A 23,987-nucleotide genomic window follows, 5' to 3' on the forward strand; every position below is an offset into this window, starting at 1 on the left:
AACGGGGTAGGTGGAATCTGTGTGTTTGTGCCTGTTTAATCGTAATGCTGAGGGAAAACGAAAGTTATCCTGTACTAGGCGTGTGCTTATTGAATGGCTGATGACAGCAAACACGTAGGCGGGGCGTGTCTGGAAGAATGAAAAACACACTCGTCATGGCTCGAGCTGGAAGCTTTGATGGTGAGAAGCTTGTCCTCGGTCTCAGAGTATTCGAGCTCAGTCACGTAACCTTATGCGTGATAGGTCGTCCAACAGAAGCAGTCTAGATTTTCCTTCAATCACACCGTCCACAGCTTGTTTTGCTCTTGACTGGCTCCCTCACTCCAATCTCTGTCCACGTCGTGACGATGTCATGCCAGGTGGCGGTCCAAGAGACGAGTAACCATCCTCTTGTCGAGACTGGAAGTGATGCCGTCTCCTGCTTGTCTCACGTATCCCTCCCGCTTCCGGACTTGCCCGTCTTTTGACGGTTCCAAGTGGTTCCAAGGGCGGATAGGCGGAGTAACCAGGATGAGTTGGTCCAGGGCTCGTCGTGTCACTGTGGGTTGGGCTCACCATACTGGTCATGCCACCCGTCGAGTATGCAGGCGTGCTGTAGGGGCTTACTCCGGTCGTCAATTCGGCGACGCTTGGCAGCATCCCCCCACGGCTCTGATGAGTATAGCTCGATGTATGGATGGGAGCCAGACCTATAGCTGGCGCCAACGTATAGCCGCTGGGGTCGCTATGATGGTGTGGCGGAGGGGGTGGTGCAAAGGACGATCGTGTCGGTAAGCTGTCGCGCCGAGCTGCCAGTGGCCGTCCGCCGGACGAAGGAGGTGGTATGAAAGGTCCAGGGGGGCCGCGGCTGTACCTTGGTGAAGACATAGTGGGAATATCTCTCGGGAGGCTTCCTTGAGACTGGGAGTGACCATGATGGCCTCTCGAAGTAGGCATTCGATGGTGCATGACCGAAGAATCACCCAAGGCTGCTGTAGTCAGCGCGAAGGGAACAACTCCCGCTCGTCTGGCCATATCGACTTCACCCAACTGCCAATGCATTGCTTCAGCGGCACGCCAGGGAACCTGCATTTCTTCAGCAACCTTTGCCCACATTTCGGGTTTAAACCTGTGGACTGTCAGGTATGGTCTTTGTTGGGAGAACAGGGTTTAAATTTACCTCTCATAGAGCCTTGCCAGCTTGTTCTTGCGCTCCTCGTCCCACTCACTGCGTCTCTCGAGGTAGTTTTGGTAGTGAAGACGGCAGCTGATAGAGCTGCGACCTGGTAGACGCTTGGAAATATCATCCCATTTCATCCCGCTTCCGCGAAGCTCGATGATCAGTGCGTCTTCTTCGGGCGACCATTTGCTCTGCTTTTTGGCTGGCGACTCGGATGTATGCGGTGGCATGGTTCGTTTCCCGCCGCTTCCAGGACGAACTGAGTTGACGCTTCCTGATCCTGATTTCCCCAAACTGCCTCCTGCTCCTGGTCCGCCGGCACCGCTAGACCTCGGAGATCGGGTGCCAGTGGATGGAGCAAACGTGGCGAATGATGAACCGCCAAGAGCAGGTGGTGCCACCGTCGTGGTAGGCGGTATTGTCGTTGCGGATGTGTATTGGGAATGAGCCACGGGGGCCTCATCTGAGTCGGAACGTTTGAGGAGTGATGCGATATCCACGATGGCGGTATCTACAAAGGCACCACTAAGATAGGGAGTTGTTCATAGACCAAGGGAGGGTAGGCTCGCGGTTGGATTGTCTTGGCTGGCACGGTTGGCTTGGAGTGATGGATGATCGAGTAGTTCTCGAGGAGGATACGTCGAAGTTATAGTTCTTCGGGGCTGTTCAAGAGTGCTATGAAAGCTGAATAGGTGGATCTTGAATCCTTCTGCCAATGCAGGTCAAGACTGGTTGTGAGACCGTTGGAGAGGGATGATTTGTCGTTGAAGGGTGTCTCGAGGCGCAAAGACATGTGGGGAAGGAAAACGATCCAAAGATGTGCCTTTTCGACCGAGAAAAGGGACTCAGCCGGAAGGGGCTATTCGATTATCTTCTTGAACGAGATGTTTTGCTTGTTGATTGGTGATATTCAGACCAATGGACTTGAGCGATACTAATGAGGCAGAAAAGGAGAGCCAATTCGTATGACTGCTCTATCTATAAACCGGTCCACTGGAGCTCCGTTCAGGAATGGGTTAATCTTCCATACTTTGAGCTTTCGTCCGGTGCCAGGTCAGAGCTAGGAAGCAAGGAAGAAGGTTTTGAGCGGTTCCCGGGAACATGCGCTTTACAGATTGGGATGAAAGGCGAGTTGCAAGCTCAAGACTGTATACCTCCGCAGGCGGCGAGGCTGGTGCGTGACAAGACCAGGATCTCCTGTGAAGGAGATGGATACAGACTAGGGACGATAGAAGCATCAAAAGATACAAATGCAGAGAGCATCATAATCGTAGCCAAGAGAGCACATATGTACATACATGAGCAGGACAAGGGGGGGGGGGGGGGGTGAGAGTATAAAGAGTGCGTGCTTGTTCAACATGGAGTACTGGTGAGAACCTCTCATGTACTGAATGGAACCTAGATGTCATGGAGGTCCCTGTAGACGGGAGCGCCTGGGTAGGGGGTCGGCGTGTTAGAGCAATAACACACCGGAGAGACATCCAGAGTTCCAGACCAGGTCGGTCTCCATCTCATGGCAGCCCCACGTCCACAATCCAGAGTGGGTATATCGTTGAGCTTGGTCCGTTATGGAGTGCTCACGGCGTTAAGTAGGTACTTTGAGCCTTATAGTCCTACCACACAGCATCTTGGGCGACAGGACGGTAACAACATCAGGCTGACTGACCACCCAGGACGATTTTCTCACAAAGCCACTGCTGTTCCAGCTGCCATGCCGCTATCGAACGGTGGGGCATGAAGATCTGTGAAAGCAGTTTCCGGACCCGCGTTCGGCAAAGCACACGTCACCGAAGAGGCAGCCAATTTTCTTCCGGACTGTAGACCGATCGGAACCCGTCATGGCTAGGAACTCCTGACTGTACAGGACAGAAATCTTCCCCAGAGGCTCAGCTGCCGGACGGGAACTGTTTGGTACCTGGCTTACATGCAAGCTAGGAGGGAGTCGACCAGGGGTAAATGACACGAAGTCATGCATAAAGCATGGCAGTGTACCGGGCCAACACCTTCCCACGCATCACCTTTTCCTGTCAGTCGAAAAGTATCCTTCTCGCTTCCCAAGAAACAGGGCGCAAGCGGTGCGCAGTCTCCCGCGTCATAAAGGGTTTAGTGTATGATGGATGGAAAACACTGTCATGATACGCTGTTAGGCCTGGCGCCGTTTGAGACTTTTACGGCGATGCTAACGGTTGGGTGGAGATTGAACAAAATGTAATGTGTAGTTGAATGGTACGGTTGGGCTTTATCGACAATTCTTTTCCTGTACCACTGTATCAAACTGTCGTCAGCGCCGCGTACGGGCGGCAGTTGAGGACTTGGTGGTACAATGGGGGAGATAGAATCAGGGCTAGGTAGCAATAGCCAAGCCCAGCAAGGCCCAAGAGATGGAACAGGTTGGCCAAAAATTCTGATGGATGGTAAGATACCTACAGGGGCTGGAGATCAAACTTTGATGTTCGGTATGTATGCATAGGTTGCGGGATACTGAGACTGCGTCTTGTCAAGTACCCATGAATACTTGCTAGGCCTTCCGCGAAGCTGGCAGACGTTAAAAACCCTCAAGAATCTAGTGGGGAACATTGACGCACACGCCACCCTCCATTACGACGGTACCACCCGTTGATGTTTGCTAGTTTCGTGGTCCCATTTGTGTTGGATCCCCAATCCCTCAATAAACCCTTTGTTTGTGCGTTAGACAGATATTGGACTCGAACGTCCTGGTTCACGGTTGCGGAGCCTCGAACTGAGTCAAAATTCGCCGTACATTACGGATTTGTTAGAAATAACGAGCGACATCGCTGTGCTGGTATGGAGCTCTCCTCCGCTCGTGGATTCCGCCTGGCGCAACGGGGGCAGTCATCAAGGTGCAAAAGAATGAAAAGCTGGAGCGCGGCACGCGAACCTTTTCCGCTTTCCAACAACACCCCCATGTCGGCCCAAGGATAGTCATCGTTCGGCTTTGCAGCCGTAAGACATGAGCTTTTGCTGGCCCAAGATTCTTTCGGAGCAAGGTGATGATCCATACTGCTGCAGACGGGTTTGAGGCTGTTCTTGGGGTGTTCATACAGTACCCTTGATTGCTAACCATATTTTAGAATTTGACTGCCATTGTGCGCAACGATGCGAGTATCTTGGGAGATGGCCTAGTCTTTTACCACCTTTCAAAAGGGACAGAAGTGACGCAGCTCTCCACCGAGCTTGGAGGAATGGTAAGTTGCATGGATGATGGCTTTCTGAAGCGTTCCATCTTCTACACGGACACGACGTCGACTGAACATGGCGATCAAACCATCACAACAAGTCGGATGCGGAACAGGGGTTTCGTTGCTAATCGGTGACAGTGCGGTGACTAAACGGCCTCAATTGTCTGTGCGTCTCGGAACTTGTTGCTCTGAAATCTGACCACGCTCTTTGTTAAACCTAGGTTGTCTTGGGCATCGTTTGACTTTTGGCCCTGTCAGGTTGCCGTTTTAGACAATCGTCAACAATGGAATTGTGCTTGCGGAAGCGGCCAAATGCTCCTTGTGGCAGAGTTTCAGCGCAACCTTTAGCAATTTATGCCACACAATACCACGGAGTCACGGACGGCCTCACTGCTTGGGACACCGAGAACCGATGAACTAGCGGTCAACTTTCTGTTGCAGTTTTCTCGCTTTCGTACACCAAGGATCAGGGCCCTTGATGAAGGGCAGTAGGACCGCCTCGCACGGAAGAGGATCAGGACTCGCAATCCCCCACGAGCTTGTTGTTCTGGAGAAAGATAGGAATTGCTCGGTGATGGACCAAGTGCTCCTCCAGGCGTGGGTTTGGGCGGCTAGACCAAAGGAAGAGAGTTCGCCTTTTATGAAGCCTCTTGATGGCCATGCTTCATGTTACCATTGGTTCGAACTGCAGCTTCTAGGATTGCTCGGCCTCGACGAAGACAGTATCAGGTATGGCCAACATGACGGCCACGGCCTGTGAGCGGACTGCTTTGGCAGCGGTTGAACCGCCCACGTACCCTCTCGATCTTATGCGACGGACCATTGGCTTCTCGTTGCGTGTCAGCCTCCTCTATGGGTTTGGGGAACCTGATAGGCACAGTTGGTGCACGGTAAACGGTCCAAGCGGTCATATCTTTCTGTTGACTCATTCCACACACCACAATAAACAAGGCGTGTAGCCAAAGCAGCAAGCCGTGATAGTTGCACGTTGTCGGGAGGGAAGACACAGCCTCAAGGAAAGTATATGAAGCCAGGACCCATATGTTGGGATGACTCAAGTAGCTTGTGAAAAGATGAGCTGGCCAGCTGGCTGGTGACAGACGAGTGAAGACCTGACAACGAACCGAAACAAAGGGAAACATATTCAGGATGACGGCATTTCTCCGCTTGTTGTTGTGCTGTTGTTGCCCGAATACAGCAGCGACTAGCTGTCGAGCCTGCTTCGTTTGCTACCTGCATTTGTTGTAACATCATCTAGATTGGTAATTGCCATCTGCGATGTCAGCCGATCTCGATTCATGACCAATGTAGCTGAGTCCGAACAGCGTAGCTCCTCATCTGGGTGTTCAAGGATAGCTAAACTTGTGAGACGAACTGCACAGAGACCCTCTGTGTTCCCGAGTCCTGTTCGTCCATTATACCCATTCGCCGGCTGACCGAGTGCTAGTGGCATCCACAGGGAAGGGAACAGCCGCGGGATACCACCCAACAGCCCGTTGGAAGCAAATCGGTTTGCTTTCGCTGCAGTGGTCCAGCCGATACATGCTAGTTGTCGCTGATGGTCGCTATGAAGTATGTACCTGTAACTCAAATGATGTACGCACCCAAGCCCTTGTCGTTTTGTTTAAAGCTTGCAGCGACTACATACGCGGGCATTCGGATGCATTGGCCTCCAATTGTCATAGACGGTTCTTCTTTTCGACGCGAGTTCCGTTTGATGGCGGCAACAATGCCCATACCGTGCCATTACCGACCCCAAATTCGAATTGGTCGGAAAGGTGGTATTGGCTGCCCAAAAAGCGCTCTCATATTCGGTCGTACCTCCCATGTACCCCACGTCTGAGCGATAGGCACACTCCCGCAGGCCAGGGCTGAACCTGGTCGAAGTAATAACTTGCCGTCCCTCGCCGTTGTTCTCGCATGGTAAATGAAGCAAAGTCTTGCAGACATTGTGAATTCACGGGAACCCGACGTGGCGGTGAACAGCATCGAGACAGATCTTGGAGAGCGCATGTAGAAAGCACGCATGCCTCTACACAGTCATACGTGGGTGAATAGTTTTCAGGCCATGTCCTTGTTCGTCTTGGGAGCGCGTCTTTGCGGTTTGTACACAGTGTTTCGGAGGGCGCCTGTTTGACCCAATGTGGTGCCTGATTGTCTGGTCAAAGCACACATTTAGCTAAAGCTGATCTGGGTAGAGGCCATTGCAGCCGACCTATGCAGACAAAGAAGCTCGTCAGAATCAAACCCTTTCAAAGCATCACCAAGGAGCGGATGTCAAGGCTAGGGGTTGGGGGGTTTAAGAGAGGAGAGAGCGAGAGAGAGACACACACACACACAGAGAGAGAGAGAGAGAGAGCAAAGTCAGCGGCTGAGTATAAGGCATCGCTTGTTAAGGACTGCGGCTATGTGTTTTTCTTAGCAGCCTCATCTGGGTTTCCCTTGACGGGGTGCGAGAGGCAACGCCGATTGGAAACGGCAAGGAATGAATGGAACATGGAGGAGGAGAAGCATCTTGAAGGATAATGTGACTTGTCAGGTTCTGCAACGAACCTTTGGGATCTGTGTTTCATGATGGTCCGGCCGTTTGCACAGAGACGAAGAGGGAAGCTCTGAGTGGTTGACTGTCTCCTTGATCCGGACATCGACATGTTCCCCAGTCCAGGCGTGGGAGACGGATAGATGCGTCTTGCTCAATGTGCCAGGTGCAGTAAGGTAGCATGGCATAGTGGTAGCCTGCCTGCATTGTCTGCAGCCTCAGTCCATGCCGAAATGGTTGTGGAGGAGGAGGGCAAGATGAGCTGGCCAATGGTGGTTCGTGGGGGCGTTTGAAGTCTTGCTTGCCATAAATCTCAGGTTTGACGGCATATGATGGCCGCCCGTATGTGCCTGCGATGCCGTGGTGTTCCCAAGGACATGGCTTCCTGTTGTCCGAGCTTACAAACGGACGAGACCCAATGGTATCGTAGGCCGAGGATCGCAGTGCGTCCAGCTCGCTTTACTTCCCAGTCGTAAGAAGCAGACTCTCGGCTTGATTCCGGACGCGTGTGCCGCAATGGCTTTGTTCTCTTGTTCCGTATTGGCGATCGAGGCCTTGAGACATGGATTTTGGGGGTTGGCAAGATGATTCTCCAAGGCGCAGAGGCAATTGGATCCAGGCAAGCACGGAAGAGCGAAGCCAGCGCCCATGAATGTTGGCTCAATGCAATCAAACTGGGATGAGTGGGTATGTAGTGAAGGTTAAAGGCCTTGGACTAGGCAAGTGACCTGAGTACAACATGGCCCCGGGGAGGGAGAATGGAAATGAGAAAGCGACTGTTTGGAGGTGGCATAATAGGTTCGGCTCGGAAGTGCAAACTAGGGAAGTGGGAAAATATGAAGAACAAATTGTGTACCCTAATGAACCCGCGTGTGTTCTAAAGCCTAGACGTTGCATCCATCCAAAGGGAAAGGGCCAGCGACGGGCGAGGACCACGCTGTGGATGATGTGCAGTGCAGTGTGATGCCACGACAGGCGCAGTTGTGGAGGAGATGATGTTCGTTACTAAGAGGAAGAAGGAGCAACCGATCTCTCGTGGCACCAAGGCAAGCGGAAGGTGGCGGTGGTGCAACATACACTTTCCAGAGGTAGATATGACATACAGGTAATTACAGCATCACCATACTTCCCCTGCGTTTGTGGGGCCATGTCATGTAATATACTGTCTGGATGATAGCGCGTATCAAGTTCGTTATCTCTTTGCATGTGCAACCCGACGAACTGTGGCATTGTCTTTGTAAACAAACGGCAAAGGATCAAGGTGTCTTGAAGCCCACGATGAATAGTAATATCCTGAGTGTGCGTGGCTTGAAATACGACTGCTTGTTTACTTCAGGCTCCTCTACACAATCATCGACTGTGTACTCTTCAGTTCGTGCCTGTCCAGGTCTACGCTCTGTCGGGTGAATTAATAAACAGAACTCAATGCCCTGGACCGTTCAATTGGCTCCACATTGTTGTTGTTGGCGCCTGTAGGTAGTGTCCATACCTCTGTTCCCCATCGCCGTCATCCGGTCAAATGAACTTCTCCTTGCGCCCAAAGTTTGCCCAAACCCCGTTGTCACTCCTGGATATCTATCATCATATATTTCACTAGCCAAAGCTTCACGCAGAGCTACCTATCAGCATGTCGGACGTTCCTATGTACGTGACGTCGGAGTATTCCTCCTCGGAACGTCGCATCACGCCCTCATGGTCCATCGCCCAGTTAAAGACCAAGATGGAGCCTATCACGGGCATTCCCCCTTCCTCGCAGCGCATCACCCTCAAGACGTTGACGAATGAAACCATTCCGATTGAAGCAGCGGACGAGGAGACTACGTATTTGCAGAATTATCCTCTGGCACCCTATGCAGAGTTCCAAGTGAGACTGGCTCATCCCGACGTTTTGTCAAGAGAGCCAATGCTGACTATGCGCTAGATCACCGACCTGCGACCTCCCTCGGCGAGGCCCAACTTCAACGCCGCTGGCGTGGACAAGTATGTGATGCCAGAGGAACAGTACGAGAAAAAGACCGATTCAGTTCTGGCGTGGAAGAAGGCCCAAAAGCTCGGACGCTTCGACCCCGACGCTCCAAGCCATGAGCAGGCCAAGATCGCTGCGTTTGCCAAGGAAGTTGAACAACGCGGAATCGAGGTTGGAAAGCGATGCAGAGTTGGCCAAGATGACACGAGAAGGGGGGTGGTCAAGTACGTGGGTGAGATCAAGGAGATCCCGGGCAGCATCGGTGCTTGGATTGGTGTTCACCTGGACGAGCCAGTGGGCAAGAATGATGGAAGTATTGGAGGAACTCGGTACTGGGGCGAAGAGTCTCAACTCAAGCATGGCGTCTTCGTCAGGCCGGATCGAGTCGAGGTTGGCGACTTCCCCATCGTGGACGACCTCGAAGATATGGAGGAGATTTGAAAAAGTCAACATTTATCTACTCTCTGCACCGGCCCCCACACTTCGGAATCCCCACCTTCTAGCTACGCCATTACCGATATCCCACCGGTGTGTTCGTTTCGGATGCACCGATCAGGCGGAGGGGTGACGGAGATCCGGGAAGCCGGCGTATAACGTCAGGTGATTCTGTTCGGCTTGCTCGTACTTGGACTGCAAGGGTAGCGACAAAGATGGCATCTGTTTATCCATGAGTGCTTCTCTAGCTCAAGGCACGCCGGTCGATGGTCGCCTCTTCTGGACAAGATATGGTCAATTACCTTGGAACCGCACAACCTTCCTCTCCATTCCCTCGACGAGACATTTTGATACTGATTGATGAATGATGGAAGAAGTTTATCTCGAGTTTCCCTTTACGATACCCTTCCACCGCCAGTGCGCATCCGGTAGTACATGGAGTTCAGAAACCATCCGCTCATCCACAATGTTGAACACAGCAAGACCCTTGATGTCGCTTGATCAAAGCCAACAAAGCCGACTAAAGACGACATTAAAAAAAAAAAAAAAAAAAAAAAAAAAAAAAAAAAAAAAAAAAAAAAAAAAAAGTGCTCCGTCAATACTGTGGTCTGTGGTTAGCCGAGCCCATATTGCGTGACGATTTCACCGCATGGATTCTCGATGCTCTCGCAAAGCTTTATGCGAGTAAAGGGTCAATGTCCGTCAACCAAAGTCTTTACCCCTTACAAACATGCAATTTACATCCATGTCAGTTCAACGGAATGGAATCTTCCACGAAGCCATGGAAGACGCCACAGGGCTAATTAACTGCAGCCATCCACCTAACTCAACGTTCTTGAACCATGGGACTTTAGGTCCGCTCCGTTTGTTTCAAGCAGCGACCCGAAGTTTATCGCCACGTCCATTGTTGTATCAGTTTTCATGTCTGACGACAGTCAGTATACTATGCTTACCACTTTGGTAAATGATGGGTAAGCGGCTGGCCTCGATAGGTGATTAAGCTGCGCCAATACGTTCCGAGCAAGCCGAAGATTTCATGGCATGACAGATCAGGCAAATGAAAAGAGAAACTTGACCGCGTCGAACTTGACGGCAACGGGTTCCTCGACGAGACTAGACTGGTGAAAACCAAACCGTTCACAAGTCTACCTCTCAACTTCTCCGGTACAGTCGGCAGAATGTTGAATGCGACAAGAATTACATTGTCAAACACCTCGCTACTAGCGATCAGTCATCCAGATATAGAGTTCGGGAGAGGCAAAGGAACGTCTAGCGCTCGGGTTATTGGATGATAGAGGTAGAAAAGCTGTTTGTGGTGTTGAGTCTGCCTGACACCACGCCGGGGTAGTGCCTGCCTTGCGCAGATATGGCGAAATGATGAGCGCTAAAACCGATTTCGGTGTCACAGACACGGGGGAAACCCCAAACATGCCTCTGCCCTACATGTACGGCGATAGCACAGCGAATCTCCGCATTCTGTTCACAACTGCGGCGTCCAGTGTTTTCAACGGCTGCGGGTCACGGAGCTATCGAAGAGGTGCCTGTCTTGACCGGCTTGGGGCCCATGTGAACGGAATGCTTCAGTTCTAGGTTCGGATTGAGTAAGTTCGGTTACACTACTGAACGCATTTGGTGTTCGTCGACTTTTAGTTGCACTCGCAGTCAGATTGGATAGTAGACGGACTATGCGACTACCGGTGTTTCCAATGCGTTGCCCATCTTTGCTTCCCTAAGTAACACGCCCTAGCACTGCCCCGGCCTACATGCAGTCCAACCTCAAGCTCTAACAGGATGCCCATTCATACGGCACACCATCTGTCGCATCCTACTCTGAATTATTTACAACGAAACACAAGCCTACGACGCCACGGACTGTCAACCTTTACACACACATAGATCCTCGGGCGAATCAGAGCGTATCAACCGCTGTTGATACTGTAGTGTCGGCAATCCTGCCAACTGCAACGCCGCCGCGCCGTCGATCCATTCATATTGTGTTGTTAGGAGCCAAGTCGAAGAAGTGGAAGCCAAGAGTCAGCCAAGCTTCCGAGCTTGGGGATACCACCTGCCTGTACTACTCTACCTACCTACCTTGCCGTCAGCGCTTGCCCTGCACGTGGCCCGGCGGCCTTGTAAACACTACAGGTGTAGTGTACCTCGCTCGCTATCTGGCCTCCGCTGCTTTCCGTCCGTCCACTTCCTTTTTCACTTTCTTGCATCTAAAACGAACGTCTGACGGGACCTACCAGAACAGCGCTTCAGCGTCTTTCCTTTTACGCTACCTCTAAGGTAGGTATCAATTTCGCAAATACTCTTTGGCGCAACCTATACAACTGTCCTCAGCCCCATCTCATCTCATCACCTCAAAAGGGCATTTGCGTCGCGTATCAACACTCCAAGCCGCCGCGGGGCGATCCCAAGACCGATTAATTCCAAATCATCAATTCCAACCCAGCGTGACGGCTCAGCCATGTTCTGTCCTTCCTGTCCGACTCATACCTAAGGTACACGGAGATGTGAGACTCCTAGTCTCTTAGTCCAGACAACCAGGATCCGGCCCTTATTATCAGGCGTCTCTCATCCTCCCCAACCAGCAAGAATTCGGATTGTCGCATCGTGGATTCGGACCCTCCTTTTCATTATCGCATCACCTCTACTTGAAAACCTAAACATGACGACGTCAACCGTTGCCGCCGCCCTTGGCAAACTTTTGTTTGTTGCCGTCGTTACGCTAGTAATCTCAGTCGCGAATGCGCTTAGTTCCGTGCCAGAGCTTTCGGACTGGGAGCAAGACCAATATCTCACCCTACAACTTACCGTACCTTTAGGTTCAGGTGACGCCAAGCCGATCAGACACCGAGTTGTCCCATTGACTGAAGCTGTTGGGATGAACCAGTCCGTCATAGCTCGGGAGGTAGGCCACCATCAGAAACATAAAAAAGGCATAACTAAAAGTGCAAGTTTCACTAATGCCCCCAGTTAGTCTATCACAATCAAGGGGACAATGGTTCCTACTGAAGAAGGCGGTTGGCTCGAGTTTATCGACTCCAACAGTATCGCATATCTCAACTGCGACAACCCTAACTCAACCTCCCTCTTTGACCAGCTCATGGCCAAGGCACCAAAAGCTATTCTGCTGTTTAGCCTGGCCGGGGCTGGCTGCAGACGCGACAGCACGGATGACTGGAACTACACTACTATTTTCACCATGACCGACCAAATCGATGCAAGAGACACGCTTAACCTCACAATGTCAGGCAGTTTAGCCACTATTACTGGGGATTATGAGGAACCTGACGATGATGACGACGAAGATCGAACCGGGCATGGCTCACCGATCGCCATGAATATTCTCTACAGTATTACCGGAGTCATTACCCTACTCTTCCTCGCTATTATCGCGACCGGAGCGATCCGAGCCCATCGTTATCCGGAGCGATACGGACCTAGGCCCGGCTACGGCGGACGGCCTAGTCAAAGCAGAGCCAAAGGGCTGGCGCGTGCAGTGCTTGAAACCTTGCCTATCGTCAAGTTTGGAGAGAAATCCCCAGCCAAGCCGGATCCCGATTTCCAGCTTGAACAGCAACCCTCCAGGTCATCACAGGATCCAACGCCACGAGCAAAATTGTCAGCAATCCAAGAGACGGTACCATCTATAGCCAAATCTCAAGGACCCATGACTGTACCGAGTGTGGAGGCATCCGAACAGGCTTCGTCGGCAACAGTCTATGGGGCTCAAACGGGCATGACCAACACAGCCGGCGACATTGAGAATACGACCTCAGACGACATCAATCTGGGGTGTCCAATTTGTACCGAGGATTTCACGATTGGTGAAGATGTTCGGGTTCTCCCTTGCAACCACAGGTACCACCCAGCTTGCGTCGACCCTTGGCTGGTAAATATCTCGGGCACTTGCCCTCTATGGTAGGTTTGGTGAATGTCTTTGACGATGGAAAGCGACATACTAACCGTCTGCAGTCGTCTCGATCTTCGACCCCACAGCTCAATCGAAAGCACTACCGGCCCTGGCGATAATCACTCAGTGTCTTTGCCAACAGCAGCAGGCGACAACGCCCAGCAGCCCGGCACCAGTGGAAGTCCCATGCCAAGCACCGCCCCTAGAGAGCGGCGAAGGTCTTTGCGAATTCTTGACTTGCACAGACTTCGGGCTGCCTCTATCGAAGAACGTATGGAAATCTTGAGAAGACATAGGTCTCAGCAGCAACAACGACGGTCTGTCACAGGATCGTCATTAACAAGCGATCCTGATAACGGCGAATCCACAGATTCTACTCACCGAGCGAGACTCGCTGAGCGATTCAGAGGCAGACTTAGGGCATCACGGCCTCCAAGTCAGGCGCAGCCACAACCAACAGAGGTAGATATACCCACGCCCACGCCGTGATGCTCGGCTCTCAGAGGGATGGTGTTGTACTTTGAATAATGACATGTTGAGAATAATGTCCAATACCTTGTCATTCAAACGAGCACGTCACTTCCGGCTTTTTTTTTTTTTTCTTTTTTTTTTTTTTTTTTTTTGGTTATCTTTCCTTGAAAATGCCTGGTACACTTGAGTCGAGTTTTTGATACCACACATAGACGGGTTAAAGTTGCACTTGCGTCTTGTTCAATTTTCCTACTGGTATGGTTCATGTCAAGGGTAGGACATTATACCTCGGTGCATTTTAACGCCTTTTTGGGTATGGATTGGAAGTGTAAAAAAGGTTTCGTATGTTTCTCTGGAGGCTACCGAGAAACAAAAGACATGTGGTGGTTGCGCTTCGGGCCTCTCAAGGTCTGCCCGCCTTAGCCGGCTCAACAGAACGGGATGGGCAGAACAAAAAAGTGCAGACCTTTGGAAGCGGACAGAACTAACAAATGGATGACTTGGGTTGGTACGCATGAATAGGTAGCTATAATTATATTCATCGTCAGCACTACAAGCTGTATTGGAAAAGTACTGATCCATCAGACAGATAGGCAGTCCTCTTTGCGACAACAGGAAACAGCGCGGTTGGTGTAGTGGCCAAGCACATCACTCTGCTTGTAGGTTGAACTCCCTGGATATAAATATAGTATCGAACCTCTTTTCAGAGACCTACTCTGTGGGTAAAGGTTTTGAATAGAAGTCACCACTGCACGTGCAAAGACGTGGGTTCGAATCCCGGACTGCGTAAATTGGTCTTTTCTCTTCCGCTGCCTGCTTTCTTTGCCCTTTTTCCATTGATGATCTGCTACTATAGGTAGTTTTAGGTTTCCAAGACGGTTAAAGTGACGATGAAGCAACGCGTCAGTCCTATTTTCACCCGCATAAATACCTCGAAGGTTTATCGAGAGTCCACAGTTGACGCGTGACCGCGGAAACAGCAAGGGAATGATTCATTCCTTGTCTCAATTTCATCGAACTCTCGCCACCAACCTGGAGAGGATGAAACACGATGACCGCTTTCATCCATTAACCCGCCACATCTGTTACACATAACTACCTAGGTACCTTACTAGTAGCTTCCTGCTGGGTTCGTTCCAAGTTACTGGCGACTACAGTTCTAGCGTAAGTGATTTCCCTCCGTCTTCGGCAGTAGCTGCTGCTGCAACTACAGAAGAGGGAGTACAGCAACATGACACCTTTGCAGTGGGATACCAAGGGAACCTACCCAAGCTGGTTTGTGGTCGTGCCTGCCTGTGGTTACACATTCCGAGCATCTGAGGTGGTACGCTTCTGGAACTATCAGGGGTATCCAGAGACAAGTGGTGGTTCAGCTCCGTGGGTGCTGCCCTGGGTATCGTGAAAGAAATGGTAAGCTGGGAAACTGCTGGGGTTTGGAGGATTACTCATGGCGGTTCGATATGGTATTCGTGCTTCTTGTCGAACATAAAAGAACGGTCTATACACATATAGCTAGAAGGGATGATGGCTAACATCGGTTGTGGCCAGGGAGTCCCTCGATATTCTTTCTTTCTACCTATGTGTATACTCCAGCGTCAATCAGTGGAGGCGATAAGACTGTAGGCGCCCAAGGTGAGACTCGGCATCTTAAATCGAGATGCAGGCCTGGCAAGGAAAAGTCGAAGTATGTGAGGTGCAGCGGAGGTACCTAGGCTCTCCAGGGGCTGCAGATTTGGCATCCACCTGCAAGAACAGAACAGCGACTTCCACGCTGGTGTCTCCATGCATACCTCTACCTACTTTGGCAGCCGCGAGCGACGAACCCGCCAGGACACTCGCTCATCACTCATCCTCCACCAACCCAACCCGTTTTGCAGCATGGAAAAATGTCTTGTTCTGTTTTCTCCTTCTTCATAACGTGCAAAAGAGGTGTCAATAATCGACACCTTTTTGTTTCTCGCTGGGTTCTTTCTTAAGTGGCCATGGCCGGTGAGGTGGTACAACAGCAGTATGTGGCTTGAACACTTGTCGCGCTCCTTCCCATCTGGGCGCCCAAAGACCGAAATGTGAACTCGCATTGCATCGATCCGTCAGTCCTCTTTCGGGTGGTCTGGTGGCCAAGGAAAGAGCTACCCAGGCGAAGGCGGGTGATTTTTTGGAAGGTCTTGAAACTATGGATCGAGACGACTCGTTCTTCAATTTCCCATCCTTGTCGGGTCTGCCCGTCCCTGCGCGCGATCCCCGACCACTCGCACTTTTACTACGTATTCCATCTCACACCGATCTCCCCGCCTAGGTGATCTCATCTTCCCCAGTTCCTTCTTTAACTGCCATCTAACCTTTCGTTACAAACCCCGTCACCTCACCTTGAACTCACCCAGGAGTAATGGTGGACTCCCTGCAGTATAGTGCCATCCCTAGCAGCAGCAACCTCGACGACTTCCCATTTTCTTCTTGGCTAGATTTGGTTACGCTTGTGTTGCCGACGACGGCGCCCTCATATTCCTGGACTTCTACCTCCACTCCTAGCTGAGAACTTGGCGATCCTCGTCTTCGAGCCTTTTCTGTAACAAACCTCCACATCAGCCTCGACTCACGTTACTCGGATACCTTTGGGTGTCCTACTCTACTTCGACTTGGCTTGATCACTTGAAAGATACCTATCCGGACACATACAAACTGCGACCCTCTAGCACACTCCTCTTTCTTTTCTCTTTGCGGCTGTGGCCACGATCCTCTTTTCTTCTCATTTCTCTCTCCAACTCATGTTTGGCTACCTTCCTGATCGTACTTTGGATGCTAGATTGCCGACAACCAGTTTGGATGGTTCACTTTATTGCGCTTGCAAAGAAGAACACAATCCATTTGAACAACATACACAGGCATTTGCAGCCCCTGGCTACAACCGCCACATGTTCGCATTCGTGTGATTGATGGATCGATTGCCATCATCATGGTCCCGCCGCTTGTCAGCACCCGACGGAACGACATAAAGATGGAAGAGTCGGAGTCAGGCGAGGAGCCCGTTGCCGGCATGGTTATTAGCGTCATTCTTGCCATGATCTCTCTGGTTATCATCTCCAGTTTTCTGAGTGAGTGGACTTTGTTTGTCGACCCTTTCTTTGGTTGGGGCATGAACTGAACCGATACGACTCATTTTACAAACAGCTCAAAGATTTTTAGCGGTCAAAGTCTGGAGCAGACTTCCCCCCGTCCAGTGGAGTAGGTCCCGCCCGGAGCGTGCAGTTGCTCGCCAGGTCGGCATCGGTATGTCTTCGGCCTCACAACTGACATGTCCTCACAGTGGTTTTCGCCATCTACGCCGATTCCTTTTTGTTTGTGTTTGCTACTGCCATACTCCAATTTGGCTTCGGTGTTGATAGCTCGGCATCCATCTGCGAGTCGGCCATTTTACTTTGTCTGGCCTGCTACGTCACAACAAAGGTATGGTGTCCAGACAGGGTCGAACGTGCAAGAAGACCAGCTGACCTTACTTCTAGATTGTACGTGGTTACCCAAATATTGAGTACTCGGAAAATTGTCTAACATCCTATCTTGAAGCTTATTTACATGTTTCTGGTGGAGAAAGCGGTCGGTTATAACTCTTTCCAGATAATTAGGCCAGACCTCTGACATTGGGAACAGTTTATTATCCGATCCGGAAGCAAGAAACTCCGGATACACTCCAAGCTCTACCTTTTCAACACCATTGTGGTACTTGGTTTGTTGCCTCAAACTCAAAAAAGTGTAGATCAACAAGACTAACAGTTAGAAGGTGCTTACTGCGTCGTTGTGGTCCTCAATTTCATTTAGTATGTTGTACACTTCACAGCGAGATCCACTTTCAATCACTAACGAGCAGTGCCGCAGTCGCATCACAAAGATAGAACACAAACAGTGCATAATCGGAATGGAGAGATACGCCATGATTCCACTCATTGTCTACGACCTGCTCGTCAATGTAAGTTAGTCCCATTTGCCTCTCCTCTTCCGGTAATCAATATACCCGTGCTGACGATTTAGGTTTACCTCACCATTCTGTTCGTGCTGCCATTACTAGGTAATAGGTCCTCCTCATATAGTTTTATCTTACGGTAATTGACTCTATCAGGCCTCTATGCCTTTAATAGCTCTCAGCAAACTCGGGGAAATAGAAGACTGAAGCTGGTGGCCATGCGGACCCTTATTGGTTGCATCTGCACACTCACCAGCAGCGTCGTGTAAGATCTGTCTTCTCAAGGCTCCTGATTTTGGCCCTGACTAACGTTCTGACAGCAACCTATCAGTGCTCATGGGTTTGAATGGCGAACCTGGATGGGTGTGTCTGATGTGTTGTAATAGTGATAGTAAGTCAACTGGCTGTGTATCTTGGTGACATACTGACCTTCATCAGTCTTATTCAGCGCCATCGTCATCCAATGGGTTACTTCACGGGACAGCATCGCTTCGAACAACAACATCGACTCTCAGACCATGTCGCAACAAAGACACAGTAACCATGGCGAGGATGTCTACGATCTCCGAAGATCACGACAGCAAGCCAACGGGGGGATGCTAGAGCAAAAGAACAACTCATCGACAAACCGTGCCAGTATCAACAGTAGCAGCCTTTCACCAAGGCCCACTCCAAGCACCAAGCCCATAGCAGACGATATAGGGGACATTGCCCTAAACAGCACGGATCCGATGGAGTTGAACGACACATTGTCAAGCAACAACGCCAACAACCCCTTCAACGAAGACAACCTGAAGCGATCCGCAACCGACGACTCAGACGAGATACGCATGATATCACTGAGTCCCAGGAAGAGGGGCACCAGTGACTCGATATCACCGCTAGTGCCCACCACCCAGATCTCCCCGACAGAGGTGCGCATCGACGTTGACTACGGATCCAGCCTCACCCAAGCCAGCGAGGCGGCAGGGGTCAAGCTGGGAAACAGCGTCGTGATTGCAACAGGTGGCCGCAGTGACGGATGGAGGCGTGGAAGGAGTTCGTCGCGGAGATACGAAGATAGCAGTGACCCTTAGGCGAGTCACAGCAACAGCCGTAATCGCAGCCGTAGGGATACCGTCATCACCTTGAGTGGACAACAGAATCGCGGAAGCCGTGCAAGTCGTGGCACGGGCAGTGATCCGAAATGAAACTTCCATGGAGGTTCTTGGACGCTTTGGTTATACGGTGGCTTGGGTTTGTTTTGATTAAAAGGGATCGAATACGCTTGATAGTCATGTTGCATGAGCGGACATGGGATACCCAAACGAGAGAGTTGTCTATGCGTGCTGATTTTAACGAAGTGCAAGACTATCCGAGACACATAGTTATACCTGATGAGAACGAAAGATTATTGCACAATCATACCCAAATCATATTCCAGAACGACGTCGATATTGATATATAGGAGTAGGATCTCATTCAGGGGCAAGTAAAAGTTTCAATCTGTTAGGGCTTGGCTCCGGAGTTAAGCGTCGCAGGCCGGGGGCCCTGTATGCCCGCTCTCGACCCGCTGCCAAGGGACGCACAGAAAGGCCCGCTCCGGTTCAGATGACACCTGCCAGGGTCGCAGTTACAGTACGGTTAGCGTAGGGCTGTAAGTGCACATGCCAAGCTTACCTATATGGCATGATGCACACCTTCACCTCAACTAAACATCAACACTCCGCCAACACGAAACAGAATGCTTTTGACAGGCTGACATCGTAAAGGAACAACTATGCACATCGGGACGCAAGCACTGGTGATAGTGTAGGCACTGTAAAATAAAGTGGTGACGTTTACACCGTCATTTGGCAGATACTCGGATTCCTCTTCTCTGTGGAATGATCTTCATTTTATGCACACGAGGACTCCCCATCCAGCAGGTATTCGCCGTCCTCTTCTATGCCATCGTGAAACGTCGTTCATTGATATCATCATAGCCTTTTGCCTTGATCCTTGTTTTCCATACATACAAAGCTTGAAAATAGTTGAGAAAAAAAAAACACATGTGGGTGATTCAACATGTGTGATTGTAAAAAGACGTCCATGCAAAACGGCAACATCGTCAAAAGAAGGATTGCGATGTGTAGACGTGATTGCAAGTCGTACGGGTATGAAGAAGGAAGAAAAAAAAAGTTTGCGATGCAATTTATGCACAAAGAAATGGAGTGTAAGATGTAAGAAACGTTCCTCAAAAAAATAAAAATAAGGCAAAGCCAGTTTTTGTCCACCCGTCAATCCATACTGCTCCTTCTTATTCTCCATCCATCCTAATGCGCCACTCCTTTGTTCCCAGGATATTTCAAAGACAGCTAAGCGAAAGGGTGAGAACAAGAAAACAAAGCCTATGGTTAAGACCAAGATTGCGGAGATGGTGATAGCTTGAACCAAAACTGGCAAGATCTTTTAACATGCAGAACCAAGTCCATAGTTAAATCTTCTCAAAGTGACAGATGGTATAACTGCTTAAGCACCATAGGCAAAAGTCTTGGCGAAGGTGGTCAGTTGCGAGTTGCGCAACATCTCACCCTCCGCAACCATGAAGTAGGTGAACCTCTCCACGAACGAGAAGGTAGAGTTGTTCTCCAAGTGATCAAGAACGTATTCCATAGCCTGGTTCTTCTTGTCGTCATCGCCGTCAAAGCCAAGCTCGGTGACCCAGACGGGCTTCTCGAAGCGGCTGTAGGCATCGAGAAGGTGGTTGAGGACGGTGGGTCCGTCAGTTCCATAGCTGTGAAGGGCCAAGAAATCCACCTTGCACTGTCCGTTGCAGGCATCGAAGAACTTCTGCATCCAGTTGAGACCCATGTTCGGATCATCAGAGTTGGTGATGGACGGAGAACTGATGCGAACCTTTTCGGCCCAGGGGTTCATATACTTGATGTGATTAGCAGCAGCATCCTGCGGAGACATGTTTGACTGAGAGCTGAGGTCAGGCTCATTAAAGCTGAGAAACGCCTTGGAGCCGGCGTCAATAGCCTTTTGGGCATTGGCGTCCCAGGACTGGGGAAAACCCTTGTCAACGCCCCAAAGCATGGGGACAAACTCAAGACCAGTGCCAGAATCGTCCACCTGACCCCAGTTGTAAACCCACGTGGCCTTGGAGCCACTTCCAAGGAAGCCCTGGAGGAGCTTGCCGTCGTTGTAGGCAAGACCGCGCTGGAGGCGGTGACCACTCGACTGGTCCTCAGTCGACTCTACAGTGGTGGTGGTGGTGGAGGGGGTCGCAGCAGGGGCGCTGTTCTGTGTGGCAGACGGGCTGGCAGCAGCATCGACAACGTTGACGTTGTGAGCAATGGTGTTGCTCGAGGGCGCAGCAGAACTAGCCTCGGCCGGCGCAGCGACGGCGGTGCTAGAGCTGGGCGAACGGGACTTGGTAAGCTTGGTGTTGTTGTCGACGGCGGTCGGAGCAGCGTTGACGCTCTGGCCAAGAGTGACGGTGACGGTAGTCCAGGCAGTACGGGTCACCATTTGGGTAACCATGTCCCTCTTGCCAAGGTGATGGTGTTCATGACCGCGATGGATGCTAGCAGCAAGAGTTTCGCCAGCGAAGGTGGCAGCCGCCAGGGCGATAAGGGACTTTGAAACCATTTTGATGGATATGTTCAGTGTCGAGAGGAAGGATAATGCGGAGTGTCGCAACTTGTCCAGCAGCGCTTAATGAGGGAATGATGCTGAGACGGCGTATAACCAGATACGAAGGCGGTTGGCGGATGGGGCTGGAAAGGAATGTATGAGTTAACAGTCGCGGATCCAAGGCGGGGGCACAAGGAATGCTGCCGATCTGGATGGGTTGGCTGGAACGTCGATCGAAGCTAGCGACCGGACGGATGTGGATAACGAGGTGGTGCTGAGGGAGCGTGGGACTGGTGATGAAGCAGTCAAGGGACACGAGAGAATGAAAATGCCCAAAAGAGAAGCGTGATGGGGAGATCAGGAAGGAAGAGGGATGAGCGGGCCGCGAGGACTGGGGGGGGGGGGGGGATTGGGTCTTATAATTGATTGGGGGGTCAGGGCGCCTCTCAGGTTGGATAGACAACAAACGGACACACATCAATGGGTCATTCGATGGAGCCCAGCAAAAACTTGAACGAGGAGCCCGCCTGAGGAGGAGGAGGGGTGGTCCAGTGGGGACTCAAAGGCTTCCAGACCTGACCTGCCCGGTGAGACGTAACCGCCAGGGGTAAGGTCCCCGGTTGTGGGAACGCACGGCAGGAACGAGATCCATGGCGTGTGTAGTGTAGTGTACCTGAGACCACATCTTGGCGGCAAGGGCAGGGGACCCGAGTTGCAAACCTTCCTCCCATGCTCCCGTCCCGTTGTGAGCACACAAAGGCAGGCACGTAGCGCGTCAGACAACAAAGTAGGGTCCCACTCAGTAGTGTAGAAGCAAGTGGAAACAACCGTCCGCCCACGAATGGGATCTTTCCACAGATACACATTTCGAAATAAATTCGCAATCACACTACGTACGTAACAAGCGAGGGTCGAGATCGGAATCGCCGGTCACGGCGACTTGGAAGGAGCACCGCCAGATATTAGGGCCCTTCGGTATCCTCTGGCTTCGTAATGCTCCAAGGCGCGTTTGTCCCCTGGATACCTGGGCCACATTTTGATTCTTAGGTACCTAAGTGTGCCTTTGATCACTTTTCGTGGGCGTTGTCCTTTATACAAAGGATGGGACGCCATAAGGTACCTTGCACTCGCATCGATGTGTCCGGTTCAACATCGGACGACAAAGAAACGAACTGCTTTCCATCATCAGTCGACTATCGAGTCGCTTCCACTGGCCGGAAACACTAGTCCGATGGACGCGCGGCAATGAATGAAGCTGAGGCAAAACGAAGAGGCGAGGGAGGCAGGACTCACCAAGACGCGCCGCCCTCGATTTCCTTTTTTTAAAAGACAAAAAAGCGACGAGGTTGCTGTGATGTTGTGGCACCCGGAGCCAACCATAGTCGAGCGGGACCAGAAAAAGATGGATCGACCTCTCGGCTGTTAGCGCGGCCCACCATCACGAGGCACGCACCAATGACACTCAGCCCGGTTATGCAGGTACGGAATCAGCTCTGATGTGGGTCAGCCATAAAAAATCAGGGCACAAGTCCACGCCGCTGGCTCTGCAGAAACAAATTCTGGGTCCGGGTGGCACGGCGGGGAGTCGCTATGTATTGGGCGTGGGCAAGTGGTGACGAGTCACTGTCACCCACACACAAACAGCAAGGGATAGCAAAGGGAAATCACTCGCCTCATAGTATATGTAGTGTAGAGAGTTTGCTGCTGTGCCTTGGTCATATCCCACTTGTACTGGCTCACTGGGCAGGACAGCACAACTCAATTCAGATACCGTGGAAAGGACAAGGCCGGACGGCAATACTCTTTTGAAGTTTGAAAACAACTTGAACGACCGCTTCCCGCACGCCCGGTGTCGGTTTGTAACAACTTGTGTGGAGAGACTCCAGACACCTGCGACATTTTACGAAAAAGGCTCGAATCCCAACTCGGAATGCGGCACACTTGTAAAGCGGCTGAGAATCCATCTCACTCCCGTCTAAGCCATGCCCGACTTTTGCCTTGGTTTTCTTCCTGTGTGGGATCGGCAACTATATTGAATCTGGGCTGGTCTTCATTTCCTTCATCGATTCGTCGTTCCCCTCCTTCGCTGCAACGCAACTCAACCTTTGCCCTCTCACGACAGTTTTCCCACGTGTAATCAACTCCCGGCGCCTTCCCTATCTCGGCATACATCCGGCAAGTTCTGGATGTCGGTGGACCTGAGCTTCGCTGAACTTGCCCCCCAGCCAGGCTGTAAGCGAAATTACGATCCGCTGTCAGCGATGGAAACATCGAGGAAAATCCAGAACCTTTGTGCAAAAAGCTCGGTACTGGAGTCTTGGGGTGAGAAAAATGCTTGTTCTTTTCTTTCCCTTGTCTTTTTTCCCTTCCAAGGCAGGCGGAAAACAAGTGTCCTCTCTCCGAACCTCACGTCTGGCGGTTGTGAGGCCACAGAATGAAGCTCCAGCGAGAAAAAGTTCAGACCCGTTGGCGCTTGTCCATTCTTTTTCGGCTGCCAATCGATAAGCCTGCATCAGCCGCCTGCATTTTCTTGAAACACCAAACAACAATATTCAGATTATCAACCCCCGCAGGGCGCTTGTCCCCCCCCCTCAAGGATCAGAATGCAATGGGCACCCTTGTTTCTATGCTTCTTTCCCCGGAGGTGGAGGTCAGATCTAGATCTTCAGTTACATTTAGTTCGTTCCGCTTTTGAGAAAGGTGAACTTGCAAGACCGAGGGAACCGTCTCTCATAAATCAACC

General features: G+C 51.2%; 14 protein-coding genes across 14 annotated transcripts; 7 read left to right on the forward strand and 7 right to left on the reverse strand.

The window, feature by feature from the left end:
• Positions 1-318: 318 nt before the first annotated feature.
• NEUTE1DRAFT_101778 (uncharacterized protein) lies at positions 319-1,952 on the reverse strand (the record flags this gene model as incomplete). The annotated part of the gene is made up of 4 exons (XM_009853790.1): positions 319-1,108; positions 1,160-1,670; positions 1,710-1,868; positions 1,901-1,952. The coding sequence occupies 4 exons, from the start codon at positions 1,950-1,952 to the stop codon at positions 319-321; spliced, it is 1,512 nt and encodes a 503-aa protein (XP_009852092.1).
• A 144-nt stretch (positions 1,953-2,096) lies between these two features.
• NEUTE1DRAFT_101779 (uncharacterized protein) lies at positions 2,097-2,427 on the forward strand (the record flags this gene model as incomplete). The annotated part of the gene is made up of 2 exons (XM_009853791.1): positions 2,097-2,333; positions 2,392-2,427. 2 exons carry the CDS (start codon positions 2,097-2,099, stop codon positions 2,425-2,427), a joined length of 273 nt encoding a protein of 90 aa, XP_009852093.1.
• Positions 2,428-2,811: 384 nt separating this feature from the next.
• NEUTE1DRAFT_101780 (uncharacterized protein) lies at positions 2,812-3,134 on the reverse strand (the record flags this gene model as incomplete). The annotated part of the gene is made up of 2 exons (XM_009853792.1): positions 2,812-2,901; positions 2,943-3,134. 2 exons carry the CDS (start codon positions 3,132-3,134, stop codon positions 2,812-2,814), a joined length of 282 nt encoding a protein of 93 aa, XP_009852094.1.
• Positions 3,135-3,598: 464 nt separating this feature from the next.
• NEUTE1DRAFT_101781 (uncharacterized protein) lies at positions 3,599-4,403 on the reverse strand (the record flags this gene model as incomplete). The annotated part of the gene is made up of 3 exons (XM_009853793.1): positions 3,599-3,752; positions 3,944-4,228; positions 4,315-4,403. 3 exons carry the CDS (start codon positions 4,401-4,403, stop codon positions 3,599-3,601), a joined length of 528 nt encoding a protein of 175 aa, XP_009852095.1.
• A 29-nt stretch (positions 4,404-4,432) lies between these two features.
• On the forward strand, positions 4,433-5,428 carry NEUTE1DRAFT_101782 (uncharacterized protein; the record flags this gene model as incomplete). The annotated part of the gene is made up of 4 exons (XM_009853794.1): positions 4,433-4,525; positions 4,781-5,081; positions 5,137-5,278; positions 5,311-5,428. The coding sequence occupies 4 exons, from the start codon at positions 4,433-4,435 to the stop codon at positions 5,426-5,428; spliced, it is 654 nt and encodes a 217-aa protein (XP_009852096.1).
• Positions 5,429-5,563: 135 nt separating this feature from the next.
• On the reverse strand, positions 5,564-6,187 carry NEUTE1DRAFT_101783 (uncharacterized protein; the record flags this gene model as incomplete). Its single annotated transcript, XM_009853795.1, has 3 exons — positions 5,564-5,592; positions 5,746-5,970; positions 6,004-6,187. The coding sequence occupies 3 exons, from the start codon at positions 6,185-6,187 to the stop codon at positions 5,564-5,566; spliced, it is 438 nt and encodes a 145-aa protein (XP_009852097.1).
• A 741-nt stretch (positions 6,188-6,928) lies between these two features.
• Positions 6,929-7,548, reverse strand: NEUTE1DRAFT_101784 (uncharacterized protein; the record flags this gene model as incomplete). The annotated part of the gene is made up of 2 exons (XM_009853796.1): positions 6,929-7,279; positions 7,384-7,548. 2 exons carry the CDS (start codon positions 7,546-7,548, stop codon positions 6,929-6,931), a joined length of 516 nt encoding a protein of 171 aa, XP_009852098.1.
• Positions 7,549-8,439: 891 nt separating this feature from the next.
• NEUTE1DRAFT_147155 (uncharacterized protein) lies at positions 8,440-9,305 on the forward strand (the record flags this gene model as incomplete). Its single annotated transcript, XM_009853797.1, has 2 exons — positions 8,440-8,762; positions 8,820-9,305. The coding sequence occupies 2 exons, from the start codon at positions 8,526-8,528 to the stop codon at positions 9,303-9,305; spliced, it is 723 nt and encodes a 240-aa protein (XP_009852099.1).
• A 46-nt stretch (positions 9,306-9,351) lies between these two features.
• Positions 9,352-10,102, forward strand: NEUTE1DRAFT_123030 (uncharacterized protein; the record flags this gene model as incomplete). Its single annotated transcript, XM_009853798.1, has 2 exons — positions 9,352-9,592; positions 9,918-10,102. The coding sequence occupies 2 exons, from the start codon at positions 9,532-9,534 to the stop codon at positions 10,100-10,102; spliced, it is 246 nt and encodes an 81-aa protein (XP_009852100.1).
• A 478-nt stretch (positions 10,103-10,580) lies between these two features.
• Positions 10,581-11,771, reverse strand: NEUTE1DRAFT_101787 (uncharacterized protein; the record flags this gene model as incomplete). Its single annotated transcript, XM_009853799.1, has 5 exons — positions 10,581-10,775; positions 10,822-11,028; positions 11,153-11,179; positions 11,456-11,518; positions 11,694-11,771. The coding sequence occupies 5 exons, from the start codon at positions 11,769-11,771 to the stop codon at positions 10,581-10,583; spliced, it is 570 nt and encodes a 189-aa protein (XP_009852101.1).
• A 199-nt stretch (positions 11,772-11,970) lies between these two features.
• NEUTE1DRAFT_101788 (uncharacterized protein) lies at positions 11,971-13,707 on the forward strand (the record flags this gene model as incomplete). Its single annotated transcript, XM_009853800.1, has 3 exons — positions 11,971-12,213; positions 12,283-13,226; positions 13,281-13,707. 3 exons carry the CDS (start codon positions 11,971-11,973, stop codon positions 13,705-13,707), a joined length of 1,614 nt encoding a protein of 537 aa, XP_009852102.1.
• A 300-nt stretch (positions 13,708-14,007) lies between these two features.
• Positions 14,008-15,221, forward strand: NEUTE1DRAFT_123031 (uncharacterized protein; the record flags this gene model as incomplete). The annotated part of the gene is made up of 4 exons (XM_009853801.1): positions 14,008-14,147; positions 14,283-14,352; positions 14,831-14,984; positions 15,035-15,221. The coding sequence occupies 4 exons, from the start codon at positions 14,034-14,036 to the stop codon at positions 15,219-15,221; spliced, it is 525 nt and encodes a 174-aa protein (XP_009852103.1).
• Positions 15,222-16,642: 1,421 nt separating this feature from the next.
• On the forward strand, positions 16,643-18,720 carry NEUTE1DRAFT_44171 (uncharacterized protein; the record flags this gene model as incomplete). Its single annotated transcript, XM_009853275.1, has 8 exons — positions 16,643-16,781; positions 16,858-16,956; positions 16,994-17,133; positions 17,335-17,410; positions 17,588-17,650; positions 17,801-17,909; positions 17,965-18,035; positions 18,083-18,720. 8 exons carry the CDS (start codon positions 16,643-16,645, stop codon positions 18,718-18,720), a joined length of 1,335 nt encoding a protein of 444 aa, XP_009851577.1.
• Positions 18,721-19,453: 733 nt separating this feature from the next.
• Positions 19,454-21,583, reverse strand: NEUTE1DRAFT_117360 (uncharacterized protein; the record flags this gene model as incomplete). The annotated part of the gene is made up of 1 exon (XM_009853802.1): positions 19,454-21,583. The coding sequence occupies one exon, from the start codon at positions 21,257-21,259 to the stop codon at positions 20,135-20,137; it is 1,125 nt and encodes a 374-aa protein (XP_009852104.1).
• Positions 21,584-23,987: the final 2,404 nt, after the last annotated feature.

The sequence above is a fragment of the Neurospora tetrasperma genome (assembly GCF_000213175.1).
Source record: "Neurospora tetrasperma FGSC 2508 unplaced genomic scaffold NEUTE1scaffold_4, whole genome shotgun sequence".
Taxonomy (NCBI): Eukaryota; Fungi; Ascomycota; class Sordariomycetes; order Sordariales; family Sordariaceae; genus Neurospora; species Neurospora tetrasperma.